The sequence below is a fragment of the Ceratotherium simum genome, chromosome 4 (genome assembly GCF_057802395.1).
Source record: "Ceratotherium simum simum isolate JZ-2026a chromosome 4, ASM5780239v1, whole genome shotgun sequence".
NCBI lineage: Eukaryota > Metazoa > Chordata > Mammalia > Perissodactyla > Rhinocerotidae > Ceratotherium > Ceratotherium simum.
In genome coordinates this window covers 56,862,129-56,881,997 of record NC_141903.1, presented here as the reverse complement: position 1 = coordinate 56,881,997, position 19,869 = coordinate 56,862,129, and the positions used below count along the sequence as shown (strand labels likewise).

Below are 19,869 nucleotides of genomic sequence, written 5' to 3'. Positions count from 1 at the left end.
AAAGAATCCTGACACATAAGGCACAACTCAGATTCTTCTGTGAAGCTCCAGGGTAGGGAATAAGGCCCACAGAGTACTCAAAATGGAAGCTCTCCAGCATGCGGCAAAATTTTCCAGAATTTCCTTGTGTGTGTGTAAATCTAAATCTATACGTGTACATATTTACACACAGACAAACACACAACTAAGGCCACACCTTTACCTCTTTTCATCCTCAGTTTAGCTATTTTGATAATCCCTTGTTACAACTGTTAATTTCAACATATACAGTTATTCAGTACTTAACATTTTTATTCATCATAAAAAAATATATTGAACTCCAAATCAAGTGAGACATGGTGCCTAGTGCTCTATGGAGGAGTACAGATTGATGCCTCTTTTCAAAACACTTTTCCACATTCTTCATTGGTGTTAGAAATAATCAAGTTTAGTCAAGGGTAAAGAATAAAAACATTTATTTAAAAAATACCATTCAGCATCAATTGCTCCAGGTTTGGCTGGCATGAAGGGTGGGTGGCTAATGTTTTATTAGTATATGAAATTTGAGATACAGGAAGCAGTATGGCAAAAAAAAAATAAAAGGGAATACCTATTATTTAAACTGAAAAAGTGAATAGTAAGCTACTATGATAGAAAGGGGCTTTAGGTTAAAAACATGTCACAACGCAAGGACAACAATCTCCTCCTTTTATAAGTACTGGTAGAGTAGGATTATGGGAGAATGTTCCTCATGGAACATTTTGGTTCATGGCTATGAAGAGGTGGACTGCAGAAAGAGGTGAGCAGACCTCAGTACTAGTTGGGGAAACAGAGAAGTGTGGATAAGGAGAAAGAAAAATCAGGCAGAATGTCTTTGCTCAAGGGTCCCTATAAAAAATGTATTCTAAAAGAATCTGAGTAAGAATTATTATAATTCTTTTTTGTGACTATAAAAGTGTAACGGACAGCACTAGACATCAATTATGCTGTAAACATGTAAGAATATCCTTTCATTATAAGCATATATAAAGCGTCCTGCAACTATTGGACTATACATCACATTGTAAAATTCTATTTTTTTGGTTGCTCACTTTTCTGGTTCCTAGTTGTTCACATTCTGGGAGAGGACAAAGGCCTTTAGAGATCCATCAATCCAATCCTTTCATCTCACAGATAAAGGAGGGTGAGTAGCTTGCCCACGGTCATATTCATCCTCAGTGGCAGAGACTGAACTAGAACCAGGTCTCCTGACCCCCCATCAGGTGCTCTTCTCATTACAACATGATGTGATTCACACTCTACCCCATCCTGGGTCTGTAATGATAGTTCTCCCTCATCTCAGCTGCAGCAGAAGGGCTGTGAGGGAAAGGAAGAGGTCTATTTGAGGCTTCGCTGGCTTGCTGTGACTGTTGGATACTAGAAGAGAAGGTGATAAAACACATCTTCTACCCCAAGTCTAAAAATAATCTACAAAACACACACACACACACAGTCAGGCTACTCTGATGGCTTAGCAGAGAAATACTTCCTGGACAGAGCACTGTGTATGAGAGGAATTTTTAAAGGCTGCCATAAAAGAAGTTACTCATTTTAAAGGAGAACATCTGGCCAAGGACACATAATCCTCTCAGAAGCTCTGCAAATAAAGCCCTGGTTACAGACGATGACTAACTCGGAGAGCTTCAGGCTCCAGGGGACATCTCAGCACCACTCCATGGAGCCCCTAACATCACACCATCAAAAGGGCTGCTAATCAGTGGTGGGAATTGCCTCTAAATATGCAAAGTCCAGCAGAGAGGAAAACACAATTGACTGGATTCTTTTAAAAAGCCTCATCAATCTCATATCTATTTCTAATTTCATATTTATCAGCACTTAACATTCTAAATGTTCTATTCTGGCTATCCATATTTCTGGGTGACAATACCAGGACTGCTTTATTGCAACATTCACGAGAGGTGCTTCAAGAGGGAGGGTGGTCAGATCTCTTGGGGCCATTTTCTTCTGCGTGTGTTTTGAGAACAAAATTCAGAGAATGAAAGTGTTCTCGTATTTTTAAAATGTCTGTCACAAATGTTTTTGTTCAAGTTCACTACAAGGACTATGAATTGAGAATATCCTTTGTCATATTCATGAACTAGGAAAACTGTGAGAGGAAGGTTCATCAAACTCTGCCAATCTCGAGTTTATCAAAACATCAAAAAGTACCATAATTTTATAGATTGTCCCGCAGAAATTTATCTTTCTTGTGCTCCATAGGTTTCTATAAGAGTAAGGTTCTCTTTTATTTATACTTTTCCTAGAAATTGCTTTCTTAAATGAAGATCAAGTATTTGTTTTATAAAACAAGAGCCAGCCATGTGTTGAGTACTCCATCTCAGGCAGTAAATTGCCTTTGTGCCATATTTCTTGTTTCTTTCCATATAGTTTGTTGTATCTTATACACGGACTCCTGAAAAATTCTTTCTACTTGTGTAGGAAAGCCACGACTGTCCTCCTCTAGGGCATTGATGGTTCGCAGAGCAAAGGGAGTCCTTTCTCGAGGCAGCGGATTGTTCAGGGGCCGCATGGGTATAACAGAGTTGTATTTGTGCTGTCTGTTAACAGAGTTCATTAGGGACGTATAGAACTGGAACTTACACCAGGTATCTCTTAAAAAGTTTTCAGTCAATAATAAGATTGTCCATGCAGACCCATTTACAGCATCATCTAGATTCTGTAAATGCTGTCTGCCACATGGCATCTCAGCAAAGATTATTCCAGGTTTGATGCCGAAGTCATTTTCTAGCAGACTCTGGACTCGGAGGGCTTCGTCCGTGTCATCTTCTGCATGCAATATCACAAATTTGAGGAACACTTCTTCTTCTGCTTCCTCTTCAGGCATCTCTTCCACTCCTTCAGCTTTCTCCTGCTTTCCTGTTGGCATCTCTGTTGCATTTCTATGCTCAGCAGCACCACGCAGGGAGATTTCTTCAGGTTTCTTGGAATCTGACTCATGATGTCTTTGACTTGTATCCATACTGTGGCTTTTACCCCAGGAGAGAGAAAGAGGGCAGGGATCTGTTTTAGACTTCCCGATACCCATTATAAATATCCAAGTCAGAAGAGAAAAGCCTTATTTATTTCTCAGCATTTCTTTTCATCCTGAAAGAAGAAATAACAAAGTAGAAGAATATTGTAAATTTAATCAAAATACTAAAAATGGAAACTTTCATTAAACCTGAAAAGCTCAAAAAGATTACAATATATAGGTCCTAACAAAGAAATCCCAAACAGATCATAGGAAACAAAATCACTTGTCTTTTGTGAGCTTCACAAGGGCTACCACAGGTCGTCAAAGGTAAGTTAAACAGAGGGTCCTGTATGATATAACAGGAAACATTTGGAAATTTTAAGTGGTATTATAAATACCACAATAAATATCTAGATTAAAATAAGTTCCTTTGGGTATTTTAGTGAAAAGGTACCATGCCACTCTATCCATATGAAATTTAAATCCACCTTCTCCATTATCAAATTATTGTGTAGACTAGAAACAGGAAAATCTAAAGAATATTCAAATATTAAATACAGAATTTATTTTTGTATCAAACACAAACACAAAACAAAATACAAATATCCTAAAGATGGCTAGCAGGCAGCTCTACTGACTCGGCATAAAGAAAAGATGTGAAAGGTCAAATGAAATGATGTCCAGGATTCACTGGTTCAGAGCTTTTTTGTTTGTCTAGGGTCAGGCATTGCTGTTGTAGTGGGGCTGGTGGAGAAATTATAATAAGGGTCATGAAAAGTAAGGAATACTTAAAAGAATATATTTATTCACATAGGGGAAAATTAACATTCAGTTTGGAAGTCAACTCTGGAACCAAAGACTTGTGATTTTCTTCAGTGAAACCAACAAAGAATCATTATAGTCTATACTCATTCTTTTATTTTAAAAATTCTAAATTCAGAGTGGAAGAATTAGACCAGCTGGGAAAGAAAAGTACTCCATGTGAAGCTAATTTAAGTAAATCTTCAGATAATGTTGGCAATGTTGTTAATATAACCCCCAAAATAGGCAGTTTCAAGAGGGATTCTTTTATCAAAAGACAGAAAATTTAAAATAGAAAAATATAGGTTCCATATTTTCAAATATGGGCCCAGAGGCTATATTCCACAGCATTTTTATATATTGTTCATGGGCAAAGACCAGAGTTCAAGAAGAAATTAGAATTACATGCATAATGACATAAGTAACACAGCTACATACAACAAAATAATTCAGGTTTAGAAGAAACCGTTCAGCAAAAAGTCATGAAAAACTGTTATGGGAAGAAAAGATAAGAAAAAACACATAGAGAATTTCTTTCTAAGGTATATAAGGAGTGAAAGGGTTTGCTATGGCCTCTGAATAGTGAAGGACTTATTGGCTACTGCCTGCCATTTATTATGTCTGCACTTTAGGTTCTGACTCTACAGTATATTGTGCCAGCTACCAAGAGGTATTCTAAGGCATAATAACTCTAAAATGCTACAATGTGTACGTCCCAAATAACAAAGCCAAATGAATTCGGACTCTCTTCGTTGGCTAGGATTAACTGCTGACATTACTGCATTACGAAAAAAAGTTTTAGTAGGTGAAGTTGCAGAAAGAAGCTTCCCCTGCCTGCATAAAAAAATAATTGTTAAACCATTCAGAGGCATCTATTTACTATGTCAATTAAAATGATCTTCACTTATTCATGGAGATAGCTTTGTTAAACCAACTTATCACTATCTTAATCACTAGCTGCTGCAGATAAGAGCTCTTGAAGTAATACAATAGATATTCATTAAAAGTGTTAAAAATTTCTAAGGTAAAATGGTGTGTCAAGCCAGATCACAAAAAATCTTTTTAAATAGATAAAAATAAACAAGAACAACAAAAAGAATTAAAACTTTGTCTTATTTTTCTTAAATACCAGTTAGCAAAAAAGAGCAAAAGACTCCAGAAATCTGTGATGTGCTGTTCCAACTTCCAAGCATTCCTACCCACCCCCACCCTAAGCAGACCAGAGAGAAGAAAGTTAATGACAATGTCTGAAAAACTTCATTATAACCTTCTAATCTGGAGGGAGAGAGGAAGGAGAAAGCCAAGAGAAAAAGCTGTGGAAAGCTGTGTAGAGACCTTTCCCACCACAGTGATTCAGAGATGGGGAAACAGTCTGGATGCATCACTGTGGTACTCAAGGCTGGAAGGAAAGGAGAGGACCTGACTGTGCTCCCTCTGAGCCAATTAACTCCATCAATAAAGAAGGCTTTACTAGAACAGACGGAATGTTGAAGGAAATATGGGAGGGGAGAAGGCTGGCAAAAAGAATCCGGGAAAATCTTCCTCCCTGGTCAGGGATGGTCAGCACCAAGGTACACCTCCCTCCCCTCAGCTAAGTAGGAGGAGAGTGAGGGTGGCCACCAGGGAGACGCACAGGAGATCAATGTTCACAAGAATAAAAACGTGTGTGTATTCACTCTTTTAGAAAAGGGAGTGGTTGAAACACCTAATGACTTTGAAAACATTTATATTGCAAAGTCTCACCCCCATCAGTGTCCTCCTTATCCAGCCTATTACCCACATGGCTTCCTACTGGTGACCAATCTTATTAGTTTCTCCTATATCCTTCTACTATTTCTTCATCAACATATATTCTTTTTTTCCTATCCTTTTCTCAAAAAAAGTATCATCGTTTACATATATATATATGTACACACACACACACATACACGCAAACATACTGCCAAACAGCGGGGGAGAGAGAGAGAGAGAGGGAGAGAGAGAGAGGGAGAGGGAGAGGGAGAGAGAGGGAGAGAGAGGGAGAGAGAGGGAGAGAGAGGGAGAGAGAGGGAGAGAGAGGGAGAGGGGGAGAGAGAGAGAGGGAGACACTGCTTTTCCCCTTAATACTATAACCTCAGAGCTTTCCATATCAGCACATAGAGAACTTCCGCACTCTATTTACAACGACATAATCTTGCAGCATGTGTGTGTACCATAATTGTCCCTTGTTCTTGGATGTGTGAGTTGTTTCCAGTCTACTACTGTCACCAACTAGGAGCCCCAAGGCACTCAAGGGTGAGTTTGGAAGCATTTAACTGTTTTTTCAAATTGTTTTTTTCCCTTTTTGTTATGTTAAGGAGATGCAACCACCAACCACCCTGAACCAGACCAAGCCTCACCACAAGAGCTACGCCCATGACCTTTGCCTTATTTTTTATGCTAAGATCTTTCCAGGAGGAGCTTAGGCCTTATCACCATAACCTGCAGTATATGAAAGCATGTTTTCCAACTGAGCCTGCGCAAGCGAATACCCGCCTCTCCCTTTTGAATATTCATTCCCCATCCAAAATAAAAGGTCCTTGCTTCCCTTTGTTCAGCTTCGCCATCATTTTGGAAATGATTCCTCATAGTCTCCTATTTGCTGCAAATACACTTGACTTTGTGAGACAACTTCCACTGGTGTAGAGTCTTATTTAACTCGCCAGGAGGCAAATCCACTTGGTTCGGTAACACTACTATTATGAACAATACTGCAAGGAATAACTTTGTACAAAAATCATTTTATATGTGTGCAAGTTCATCAGTAGAATAATTCTCCCAAATGGGATTTCTATATCAAAGGACAAATGCATTTGTGATCTTGATAGATTTGGCTAACTTGTTCTCTATAAGATTGAACCTTTTTTAAATTTGCTTTTAACTTGATAGAATGACACCTCCATCTCTTAGAAGACTAAAACTACCAATTACTATTGATTACAGCCTAACTGAGCTAATCACATCCCCTTAGGCAACAGAAATGTGGAAAAATATAACCTATCAGAATGAAGCCCTTAAATTGAAGTTCTGAAGGGAAGATCAACAGGTCTGAGATAAGAGGGAAGGAGAGTCCACTTTATATTCACTTTATATCCATTTTATATCTAGGCAAAAGAGGGTCCCAATAGAATCCCCCACATTAAATAGGAGTAAGGTGAAAAGAACAGCACGGCAAATATGCAGACTTGGCAAGTAGGCAAAAATATTACAGTAAATAGAAAAGAATATAAAGAAGAATCATAGCATGCAAAAGACAAAATTCCATTAAGACTATGTGCTCTAGAATCAGACTGACTGAGTGTACATCCCAGCCCTGCTATAAAAAAACTGCGACTTTGTACAAGTTACTCAATATTTTTGTGTTTTGATTCATCACGTGTAAAACGGTGATGATCATGGTACCTACCGTTAGGGTTTTTATGGAGATTAAAATGGCTTAGAACAGTGCTCCATAAATGTTAGCGGTTATTATTGTTATTAAAACAAAGAAGCTCAAGAAAAATTTACACAACAAAAGCTTACACTCCAGGATAGTGCTACTCAGAGTGTAGTCCATGGGCAAGTTGCCAGTCTCTGAATTGTTTGGTGCCAGTCTATGACAAGATAAGGAGATTGTGCCAGGATATAAATCAACTACATCATTAAGTCTGTTGTTTAATTCAGCTGACTTTTTTTCATAGCAAGACATTCTTAATGAAGAAAGCAACATGGTTTACATTCCGCGCATGCTTCTTATATCATCATAGACAAGCACTTTGAGAGACAAGCACTGATCTAGGAGACACTAAAGAGAATATGTAATCAATGAAACAAAAATATTAAAGATGAAATAACAGAGTTAGATAAAAAGGGAGAATGTAGACAAATCAAAGACCCAACACCATTGGAAAAAATAGAAATGGCAAAGAATGGAATAAATATGACTCAAAACCACATGAGTTAAACACGGTGGAAAGTCTTGAAAAAATCATATAATATGGAAAGAAAAAAGGACAATAAAAATAAAGCAAATTGGAAAAAATATAACTATGGAGATTAAAAAAAAAGCAACCAGTATAATGAAAACCAATGCATCTGAAATAGAAAATCCAATGAACCTAACAAAAAATTTCAAAGATATGACAGATTCATCACTCTAATGCAAATGATCAGTCTTACCGATTACAACCAGACATTTCGTGCATCCTGATGTAATTCAATATGATGTACACAACATAATGTACGACAGGATTTGCTGATGATGTTGAGTAGGCATAGAATATAGAGTCTGAAGTTTGGGGGAGAGATCCAGCCAGGAGAGTATATTTGGCATTTATCTGTGTATAGATTGTATTTAAAACCTAAAGACTTTATGAGATTATGAAGGGAGTATAGAGAGAAAAAGGAAGTGGATTTCGGACTTGCCAGCCCCACAATCACATGAGCCAATTCCTTAAAATAAATCTCCTGCCCTCCTTCTCTCTCTATACATATAACCTATTGGTCCTGTTTTTCTGGAGAACCTTAATACAAACCTTTCTTAAAAGTTTGTTGCCCCAGAATTAAGAGATAATGTTTGCATTTTTAAAACATTATGACCACTTAGGAAGAGAGGCTCCCAAACAGTAGGAAGTAAAATAATGATCAGTAATAATTTGATAAAAAATACATGAATATATACAATTTTAAATCTGTCCATGTGTTTATCACAGAAAAAGCTTATGTGTTTAGATCACTGCCTCTGAAATTTAACACATTCACAATTAAGGCTTCCAGGACTTGAATCCTTCAGCCTTGGAGAGCCTTTTTCTTTCCTATCTGAACAGCACCATCTTGTGGCAAATACATGTAAAATCAATAGTTTCTTCACTTGAGTTAATTAGATTTTGATGTTACTAATAAATAAGTGTTGTTGAAAACTCGCTCTGCGCCAAGACTGGCTGGGTTTTAGGGACGTGAAGCCGGGATAAGCAGACAATTAGGATTCACTGCACTGGTGCTTCACTCAGGATAACAGGTGCTACCAAAGCACTCAGGAGGGACCCCTGCAGCAGAGAACACTCCGCATTAGTGAGGCCGAGGGAGGTGGATGTTTTCCACGAGGTGGGGGCAGCATTTGCAAAAATACCGAGGCACCAAGGGGCAAAGGACGTTAGGATCCTTTTGCGCTAGGTGTTTATATGGCTCAAGTCCACGTGTGTTGGGGGAGGGGAGTAGTGGTGAAAGATAAGGATGGAGAGAAACAGGATTAGAGAACTTAAGGGACCTAATAGATTATGTTCAGGACTTTGAATTTGATCGTGTTGGCAGACAGAGAGCCCCTGGTAGGTGTTAAGTAGGGGAGAGACACGATTTGACTTGTTTGAGACAGGTTAAAATAGTTGTAGTAAGGAGACTAGGCTAGAGGACTGTAAGGCCTTAGACTGGGAGAACAATCCGTTGAGAGGCTGTTGCAATAACTTAGGTGAGAAAGCAGGAACGAAGGAAGTGACTCGGTGGAGACAAAGATATGTAGGCGGTAACAAAGGGGGGTGGGTGACAGAGAAAGAAGAATCAGGTGTGCCTCCCAAGCCTGTGCCTCGTGTAACTTGGTGGGTGGCGGTGTCATTCATTTGCTGAAATGAGCAGGGTGGGGATGGGGAGTGTGTGACCAATTAATCCAGTTTGGGACTCAGGGAGCTTGGGGTCCCCATGATCTAGAAGAGGAGCTGTCTAGCAGGCACTTGCATGTGTAGGTCTGAGGCTTAGGAGAGCATCTTGATGGGGGATAAGAGTTTGGCACTGGCTCAAATCTGTGAGTAACTGAGAATAGGTAGAAAGAAAAAAAGAGGGAGAGCTGAAGACAGAACCAATGCCTCAGGGGCTTCTGAGGAGGAGTGGCCAATAACGGAGAGGGAGGAGCGTTCGGGACTAGCAGGAGAATCAGACACAGAAGGGCATCCCGAAGCCGAGGGAGGAGTGCTTCAACGGCGGTCAGCGTCCACTGCGTTTAGACCTCAAGCTCACGGGAGCAGTTACAGAGGAACGGTGGGAGCCACCAGACCAAACTGCAGTGTCCTCAGGAGTCTACAGGAAGTGAGGGCACGAGGAGACGGGAACGCTTAGCTAAGAAGGAAAGGAGAGACCAATAGCTACAAATGAACGTAGGGTCAGGAGAGGATTTCATTAAGAGAAGGGATACTCAGAATGCTTAAAACTAGGGAATTGCACCTAGAGAAAGAGGGTGAAAAATATGGGTGGGAGCTTTTTAGAGCTGAGCTGTTATCCTCTTGGTCACCGGGCAGCTCTGTCTCTCTCCCACCCTACATTTCCCTAGGAAAGCAGAGAGGCCACTTAACTCCTGGGTGTGCTAGGTCCCAGGATATTGTCTGTGATGAATACTGCAGATGATGCGGTGACCTAAGGGACTTTAGGTTTTACCTTCTGGGGAGGTGAGTGCACCTTTGTTTTTATGAGGGATAGTTGCACTGTATAAGGAGAGAGCATACTGTTATTGCTATTGTTGTTGTCTGAAGTTTAGGTATGGACAGAAGTGGGGCATGGATGTTAAGTAGCCAAAGGGGTGTTCTGTAGCAGATATTGCAGATTGGCTCACCCAAAATTTATTCCAACTTCCTTTTAGTGTATCTTCCTGTACTTCCTGTACCACAAGTACTAATAGCTGTATTTCGTAGACTCCCTTGAAGCTAGGGTTTCAGATGATGTACTTACATGTCTGAGTTAAATATGGAGGGAGGAAGAGCATGAGGCACCCATTTTGCTGGTTAAGACTCCAGCAGAGTTGATGTAATTCAGGAGCTGGCAGCTTCCTGATTTGGCAGGTTTCCTGGTTGTGGCAAAAGCCCCAGCAACACTAGACTGATTCTGCCAACTGGTGCTATGAAGTGTTCCTAGAAACTCAACCCAGAGTCTAGCTCTTCAACTGTCCCAATGATACTGTAAATCTTGTAATACCCTCGAATGCATACCTTTTTGCTTAAACTAGCTAGAGTAGATTCTGTTCTCAGCAACTAACCCTCTGATTGGTACAACATCCAAAATCAGGACAAGGAACTACAGCAGAAGTCAGCAGCAAAACATGGCCTACCAACTGTTTTTGTAAATAAAGTTTATTAAAAGACAGCCATGCCCATTCATTTACATAATGTCTGTGGCTAATTTCATGCTACAGAGGCAGAGTTGAGCAGTTACAACAGAAACCATATGACCCATAAAGCCTATGATATTTACTATCTGAACTTTTCCAATAAAAGTTTGCCAACCCCTGGACTACAGCATGGGAGTGCCAAGCTCTGCCAGGATGCCAGGACCCAATGGAACAGATCTGTGCCAGCCTGGCGAGGAACATGTGGACTTTTCTTTGATTTCTTCACACTGGAAATATTTTCAAAATCCCAACTAGAGTAATCAATACTTTCAGGAACAGGAGGGGTAGAATTTGAATCCATCCTGATCTTATCTGAAATAACATTATTAAGACTCAGCTGTCATTTATTTATTTTCTTCTTTTGGAGGCTGCACAGAATCCATAAGGATGGCAAAGGCCCAGTATAAATAAAAAGATTAATTATTAAACGTTGCTTATTGATACTCATTTACAGTCCAAGTAAACCAGTGCTTGTATTTTTCATATTAGGTACCAGAGCTTGCATTAGAAAAGTTAGAGTTCTGGCCTCCATAGGACTCTAGCACCCTGTATCTTTCCTTCATGGCACTAATCACAACTACAATTAATTAATGTGTATGATTATCTACTTAGTTTCTCATCTTTCCCTATAAACTCTATCAGAACAATGGCCAAATCAGTCTTGTTCACAGCTGTATCTCCAGAGTCTTGCACATAGTCAGCATTCAAGAATGTCTTTTCAATAAATGAATGAATTAGACAATTCTAAATATAAGACTAACATTTTTAGATTTAGAGAGATAGCCAAAAAGATAGCTCTTTATCATCCCTATCATATAAATTATTGCCTCAATTAGAATAGGGACTAGCCAATCCAAATATATCTTGTTGGATTTTTAATTAGCAATTATGTTATATTTAAAAAAATTATGTGACTATTAATATGGTACATTCATTTCAAGACACAGCTCAAGGATCACATTTGGCAGAAAGCATTTCCTTTTATCTCCAGGTTGAGTTAAGTATTCCTCCTCTGCACACCCATAACATGCCGTTTACGTCTCTTATAGTATGTATCGCACAGTGCTCTTAACTTGTCTTCCTTGCTGGCCTGGGAGGTAGCTTCCACCTCATTTTCCCAGATTTCTCCATCAAGGTAGATGGCACCATCATTTGCCCAGTGACGACAGCCAGAAACCTGAGGCATCATTGATACTTCCCCCTTCCTCTCTTACACTTTCACTTCCAAGCTGTCACCAAGTCCTATCTATTCAACTTGCAAAATACATCTCAAATCGTTCCACTTTCCCTCGCCACCACATTTTCACTTGAGATCAACACATCTCCCCTAGTCTACTGCACTGCTTCCTAGGTGGTCTCCTATGTCCACTCTCCGTCAGTCTAATCCATTCTCCACTCAGCAGCCACAAGGATCTTTTTAAACACATACATCTGATCAAGTTACGCTTCTTTACAACCTTGCAGTGGCTTCCTACTGCGCTTAGAATCAAAATTTCTTAATACGGCAAATGACGCCCTGCATGATCTGGCTCCTTCAGCTCCAGCCTCAACACATGCCTCTCTCTCCTTGTTCCTCAGCTCCCTGCACATGGGTCGTCACAGGTCTGTTTTTCAGTTTCTCAAACTTCTTCAGGTTTCTTCTGTCACAGGATCTATGGAGACGTTTTATTGTAATCTTGAAGTATGAATTATATGACTATATTTTCTTATCATTAGAGAATTTGTACATAGTATCAGAGGCTAGCCAAAATTCTATTGGAGGTAAACAATCAAAATGTCCAAAACCTGGGGCATGGCAACATAGACTATGTCATATTACTCATATGACTGAATCCTATTAAATCATTAAAAATGTTTATGAATGTTATGAACAAGTTTAATGACATGAGAAAATGTTTCCATAATAATAAGTGAAAAAAGTAGACTATAAAATAGCATATATAGGAGGATCTCAGCTTTGTAAAACAAACTAGAGAAAACAGATTGAAAAGAACTACACCAAAAAGGCACCATTGGTTATCCGCGTTTGGCAGACGTGTGAACCTACATATATCTATATGTATATCTATATATATCCTTTTTTTTTTTTTTTTGTGAAGAAGATCAGCCCTGAGCTAACATCTGCTGCCAATCCTCCTCTTTTTGCTGAGGAAGACTGGCCCTGGGCTAACATCCATGCCCAGCTTCCTCCACTTTATATGTGGGATGCCTGCCACAGCACAGCTTGACAAGCAGTGCATTGATCCGCACCTGGGATCCGAACCTGCGAACCCCAGGCCGCCAAAGCAGAGAGTGCGAACTTAACCACTATGCCACTCGGCTGGCCCCTATATATATATCCTTTTTCTACAATGATAATGCAATCTGAAAAATATGGTTTTTTAGTAAATAAATTCTTTTTCAGGTTTTGTATTATTAAATAGAGGTCAGGTTAACTTGATGCCCAGAAAGCATATCCCTTATGTGCTATATCTGCACATTCCAGATGGATTTAGCCCATCTCCAGGTTTAACTCTATTTGATCTCCTGTTTTTTATCTATATGCAAATTTTCCAAGAGTCTGGGCTTGCTAGCTCTAAACTGAACAGGGCTCCTCCAATATTCTACTTAAATTAAGCATTAGGAGGCAGAATATTCATCTCCAGCATACATAAAACAGGTCTCTGAGCAAGCAAATGTTTAATTACTTTTTTAAAAATTGCTTCTATCAGGTAGAAAAGCAAAAATACACAAACTGATCTTCTCCTTGTGCCTGCTTTTTCATCTTGGGAGCCTGTCTCTTGACTCAGCTGCTGGGAATCCGGGTGGATGAGTGCTCTGGAGCCAACATACAGAAGCTGTGTTTTGATTCTAACTTCACTCCTGGCTTCCCCTTTACCCTGCTGCTCTTCTCTTTTTGTTTCATAGTCCAAATATGCTTATTTTTCACATTTTACTTAATCTTCTATTGTACATATTTATTTAAGCGTCCCAGTTCTGAAATAAGAAAAACTTTTTCTTCTAAAAGAAGGGAAGGTAGTACATATACTACTGATAACATCACAGACTAGTTCCTTGGGATTAAAATGAGAAATAAGCATTATAAATTAAATGGTCTTTTATTCCCTAACAGCTTCTCCTAAAGATGAAAATATTGTTTTTCATTTCTACGCTTACATATTTTAAAAAGAGAACTGAATTTTGCTATAAAATCTTGACATTCTGGTATCAGCTTAGTCACTAAATGACTTAAAAACTTGTGCAATATTCTCTGAACAACCTTCTTCACTATTCTTCTTCCCATTAAAACTAGCTGTTACTGGTACCACTCAAAAAGTCTCCAAATCAGAGAATATTACTTCCTACTGAAGAAAAAGAATTGCCAAAAAAATTAGTTTGTATTCTTTTTGGTAAACTAGATGACATTTTTCTTTCATTTTATATATTTAAAAATGAGAACTGGCATTTAAGGGCAAATCTTCTCCAAACCAGGAAGAACATTTTGTAAAAACACAGAATTTAAGGGCAAACTGTACATCTTATCAAAATGAGGCTCAAGAGAAAGACGGTTGTGCATTTTAACATTAAAGAGCCCTAGTAACCAACAGTATTCTGAAGGTGCCATAAGCTTCATGGAATACTAGAGAACAGCATTCAGTATCTAATAGCAAGCCATCCTGAGGGTTAGTAGCAAAACAATGTTACAACAAGGCTATGGCCCTGAGATAGAGCCTTTGAACAGGGAAGTGAGGAAAAGTGAAGGCATACAGCCTGTGACGGTCCAGCAGAGGGCCACTGCAGGCAAAGGCAACAGCAGCAACATCAGTGTCACTACAGTGGGGAAAGCAAGATGGGAGGTAGGAGATGAGATCAGAGAAGTAGTCAGGGGTTAGATCACACAGGGCTTTGAAGCCATCATAAAAGTTTGGTTTTTATGATTCTCAGCAGAAGCCACCAGAAGGTTTTAAAGGGAAGTGAAAGTTCTGATTAATTTGGAAAAAAAAAATCACTGCTGTTTGGGGCAAGACTGTAGAGGAGCAAAGGCAGAAGCAGGAAGACCAAATCAGAGACTTCACAGTCATGTAGGTGGGAGAGAATTGTGGTTTGTGTTAGAGAGGGAATGAGATGTGGTCAGATTTGAGATACCTTTTCAAGGGAGAGTCAAGAGAATTTCCTGGATGCTTGGATGTGGGCTCTGAGCTAAAAAAAAAAAAGGAGTCAAGGATGATTCATAGAGTTTTAGCCTAGGTGAATGGCAATAACATTTACTGAGATAAGGAAGGTAGCTGATGGGGAAGCAGAAGGGAGGACTGGGTGGGTGTAGTATCAGTATTTCTGTTTGGACATATCAAATTTAAATGCCTATTAGACTTCCAAGTGGAGATGTGAGTAAACAGCTGGATATATACATCTGGAGCTCAGAAGTAAAATTGGAGATAAAAATTTGGAGGTCATCAGCTTACAGATGTTATTTACAGCCATGGAATATGGCTTGGGATAGAAACTGCCTTGGGAGAAAGTATGGCTAGAAAGAGAACAGGGCCAAGAACTGAGCCCTGTGGTACTCTAACATTTAGTGGCCAAGACAACAAGCCAGGAGAGACAGGAGGAGTGACCAGTGAGGTGGAAGGAAAATGCAGGAGACGTGGTGACCTGGAAACCAAATGAAGAAAGACTATCAAGGAGGAGGGAGCCATCAACTGTGTCATGAGGTGAAAACCATGCACACACACTGGATTTCACAAGCGACAGCGGGATGATTTCATAGGTGACATGGGGGTGATGGAGACAAAAAGCCTGAGATGAGAGTGTGGAGGAGGACAGAGGAGGAGTGGAAATAGAAATGCGAAGGCAAGTCTTTCAAAGACTTTTTTTTTTTTTTTTTTTTTTAAATAAAATGAAGCAAAGAAATAGGTGGGACCTAGAAGGGGATGTTTGGTCTAGGGAGGATTATTTCATGACAAGAGATTTATCAGCAGATATTTGTTAAATGAATAAACAAAATACACCATGAGGAGCAAACAATTCCACGGATGAAGTTCAGATGATTCAACAGTATAAACTTACATTCTTATAAACTTATAAATTTATACTTCAAGTTCCACACAAAACTGGACATATGAGTAAGATTTACTTTGCTTCAAAAGGAGGTAAGGCATTATTCTATACCTGCTCATCTACTTTCTGATTTAAATGAGATATAAAATGGAGTTGCTTAACTCCATTCATAACCAACACACTATTTAAAGTGTTAAAATGTATCACAGTTCAAAGACTTTTTAAGTCGACTGCCATGGAAAACTGGAGAGGTCCTAACTCATATAATACTGAAAACCAGCTCACAGCTGCCAGCCCAAATTAGCTTTTGTACAAGAAGCCAAACATGAAAAACAAAACCAAAACCTTCGGCCTTGACTCAGTGTGCCCGGCTGAGGCTCAGGCAGAACCGTGAAGCCATTGAGGACGCTGGGCTATTTGCTTATGGTTCTAAGGTTTCTTTAAAAAACAGGCTTTCTAGTCAAAGTGAAACTTAGAAGGAAAGTAGCAAGTTGCGCGGATGTTCCCGTCAGAGGAAGGCAGCGATGCGTCCGCAGGCCGGCGCTGGGCCTGCCCGGGCCCCGGGGGCGGCTGCGCCGGCGCGGGTTGCGGGGCTGCCCGGCCCCACGCCCACCCCGCGGCCCGGCGGCCGCTCCCGCCCGGGCGCCCGATACTTGCCTGGGAGGCGGGCGGGCGGCACCGCGGCCAGCCCGGGGCTTTTCGTCTTCCTCTCCCTCTGAGCGGCCCCCGGCGCGCTGCCCCTCGCCCTCGCGGCGGGAGGGCGCTGTCCGCAAACCCCGTCCCCGCGCCCGCCGGCCGCGCGGAAGTCCGGCCGCGGAGTCCCCACCCCTGCGGCGCGCCCACACTTAACCCCTGCGGCTCCGCCTCGCGCGCCCGCGGGGCGGCTCTGGGGTTAAGGTGGCTGGGTCGCCGCGCAGAAGGAAGAAGCGGGCCTAGGCGGAGGGGAAATCGCGCCAGGGAACTGTCACCGAGGCAAACATGGACTCGCTGCGCTGCTGCTGCTTTTGTAAAATGTCCCTATACGACCCAACTTCGAGGCCGCGGCTGGGGGTGGGCAGGACTCCACTGTGTCTGCTCCTCACAGACCTGGGTGCTGGAATGGGGGCTGCAGCCGCCGCCTTCGCGCCTACCCGGCGAGCCTCAACGCTGAGCCCGCAGCAAAGTCCGGGCCTCCCAGACAGGAGCCCCTAAACTCTAAAGGAAGGAAACAGCCGGTCTTACCCAAACCAACCATAGACCCTTCCCGAGGTACAGCGACTCTCGCGGTCCTCCAAGATGGCCCTTGGCTTTTCCTTTCGCTTTGAGGCTCCCCCACTGACTATTGCTGCGGTCAACCACACCCCTAGTCAGGAATGCATGGTGCATCAGTCTCCTCCCCTCAAAAACCAGCCTGAGAAAGATTCCTTTCTCAGGTTCCTTTTCCACAACGGAAACAGATTGGAACTCCACTGAATAGTAATGAATCAAAAGCAATCAAGTAAAAGAAGCATAAAAAGCCTTATAAAGCCAAATACATACTTGATCCTACCATATCTACTTCAGGATCTAAATCCTAGTCATACCCCAAGAACCCAGTTCAGAAACTGCCCCCCCCAATCTCTTAATTCTCAGGCAATCCCTACTTCCTGCAAAAGAGGGGAACCCAGTTACCAAACTTCAGAGGAGACAATGGATAGTAAATTGGGGTTGCAAGTCCATACCTGGGTCTCAGAGGCTTACTACAGGTAGAGCTAAGAGTTATTTTCTCCTCCTCTCCCAGCACCCAACAGTAGGATGGGCCGTTGAAGGCAGGCACTGGCAGAGAGAAATTACTTGGTGAAATGCTCTATCAAGCACCATGTCAATGCAATTCGTATCCACTGACAGCTGGTTTCTCCTCCTCACTAGACCTCCCAACAATTCTATTTCAACTTTTCAGGTAAACAGTGGCCTTATTACTAAAACCAACTGAGACTTTTGTTGCCTTCATTTCCCCCTGGGAGTCTCTCTTTGGCAATTGGCCACGTTAATTATTGTCTCCTCCAAATACTCTCCTTGATGTTACAACCCCACCTGGCCTTTATGCTCATCAATTTTGTGAAAAATTCTCTTTTCAGTCTCCTCTGCCTGTTCCTCTTCCTCTGGCAACCCTTCAAATCAGTGCTTTTCTTTTCTTTTTTTTTTTTTTTTTGTGAAGAAGGTCAGCCGTGAGCTAACATCCATCCTAATCCTCCTCTTTTTGCTGAGGAAGACCGGCTCTAAGCTAACATCTATTGCCAATCCTCCTCCTTCCCCCCCCCCCAAAGCCCCAGTAGATAGTTGTATGTCATAGTTGCACATCCTTCCAGTCGCTGTATGTGGGATGCGGCCCCAGCATGGGGGGAGAAGCGGTGCGTCGGTACGCCCCCGGGATCCCACCGCGGGCTGCCAGTAGCGGAGCCCGCGCATTCAACCGCTAAGCCACGGGGCTGGCCCCAAATCAGTGCTTTTCAAAGTTTTTCACTGAAATATCATTAATGACAAATGCAATAAACATTTATTTCCCCATTCACACTCACATTGCGTGCATAAATGAACCTAAAGTCATTAATGTCAAGGACAAATTTATTTGAGTTATTACATTTTATGTTTTAAATTGCTCCAAATTTCACATTGTTCTTCATAAATATTCACGTGTTGTACTATGAAAATATTTTAAATTGGTTATGAGTTTACTTAAATTTTCTCCCCAAATTATCAAATGTATCAAGTATACATTTCAGGAAAATGCACCCATCACTTATGCCACAAATATTTAGTGTCTTCTGTGTGCTAGGCACTAGAGATATAGTGTGAACAAGACAGACGTGGTCCCAGTCCTCATGGAAATTTTGCAATCTAGTCCAGGAGACAGACAATAGATATGTAAACAAACAAGACAATTTCAGATCCATTCATTGATAATGAATGAATGAATGAAATAGAGTAGAGTAAAGGGGGGGGAACGCTAATTAAATCAGAGGAGAGACGGCTTCTCTAACATGTAAAATGTTTTTCCTGTGGCTTCACACCCCTGAAACCCGTGGCATTAAATGCTGGTGTTTTCAAGGTCTTTATCCTCTATCTTCTTTAGCTTACTCTGGATATCTTACATATGCCTGGCAGACTCACACGTAAATCAGTACTCACACATAAATGATTTGAACATGATTAATGAATTTGACCTGGTTGACATACATAGATTATGGCACCTAACACAATTTCAGAATACATATTCTTTTCAACTACACATGGAACATTAACAAAATCAAACATTAACAAAATTAGATCATATTTCTGGGTGTAGAGCGAGTCTCAACAAAGCAAAACCAAAACAAATCCAAAAACAAAACCAAAACAAAAGATGAGAGGAGAGGTAAGAGCAGTGGCTAAGCTCTATGTTAGTGAGAACACAGTAAAATGAATAATGGAGCGATAAAGGGAAGTATGGAGAGCACAGCACCTGTCCGTTACGTTTAAATTTTAACAAAATATGTCTTATGTTTTGATCCACTGTTTCTCTGGTGAGTACAACTAAAGAATGAGCAGAAGACTGTTATTCGGGGAAAGCAGTATTTTGCAGTGCCTGAAAACACACCAACAAACCATTTTACTAATGTATAAAGTCAGTTCTGCGCTCATAGATGCTCATGACAACAGGGTCAGTGTTTCTGGATCTAAAGCGACCACATTGTTTTCCACTGTTCTTGACCAGTGGGAGCTCTGCCTCACGACTCTCAACCATGGATCTTGAGGCATGCAAGACAGAAAGCTTCTGACGCTGAGACAGGACTCCACCTGTATTCCTGGTCTCTCCTCCCTGGCTGAGAGTCCATTTACATTAAGAATTTGTACAAGAAAGAATCATTTTGGTGGACAGTATGTTGTTATGTACATA

The 19,869-nt window shown here is 40.9% G+C and overlaps 1 protein-coding gene across 3 annotated transcripts; it reads right to left on the bottom strand.

The window, feature by feature from the left end:
• Positions 1–438: 438 nt before the first annotated feature.
• TICAM2 (TIR domain containing adaptor molecule 2) lies at positions 439–17,280 on the bottom strand. 3 transcript variants are annotated; one of them, XM_087429915.1, is made up of 2 exons: positions 17,196–17,280; positions 439–3,123 (listed from the first exon to the last, which is right to left on the bottom strand). In XM_087429915.1, exon 2 carries the CDS (start codon positions 3,062–3,064, stop codon positions 2,357–2,359), a length of 708 nt encoding a protein of 235 aa, XP_087286041.1. In that variant the 5' UTR covers positions 3,065–3,123; positions 17,196–17,280; the 3' UTR covers positions 439–2,356. The 3 variants fall into 3 exon arrangements, with proteins under 3 accessions (XP_087286041.1, XP_087286040.1, XP_087286042.1); XM_087429914.1 differs by lacking the exon at positions 17,196–17,280 and adding an exon at positions 16,632–17,188; XM_087429916.1 differs by lacking the exon at positions 17,196–17,280 and adding an exon at positions 17,061–17,188.
• Positions 17,281–19,869: the final 2,589 nt, after the last annotated feature.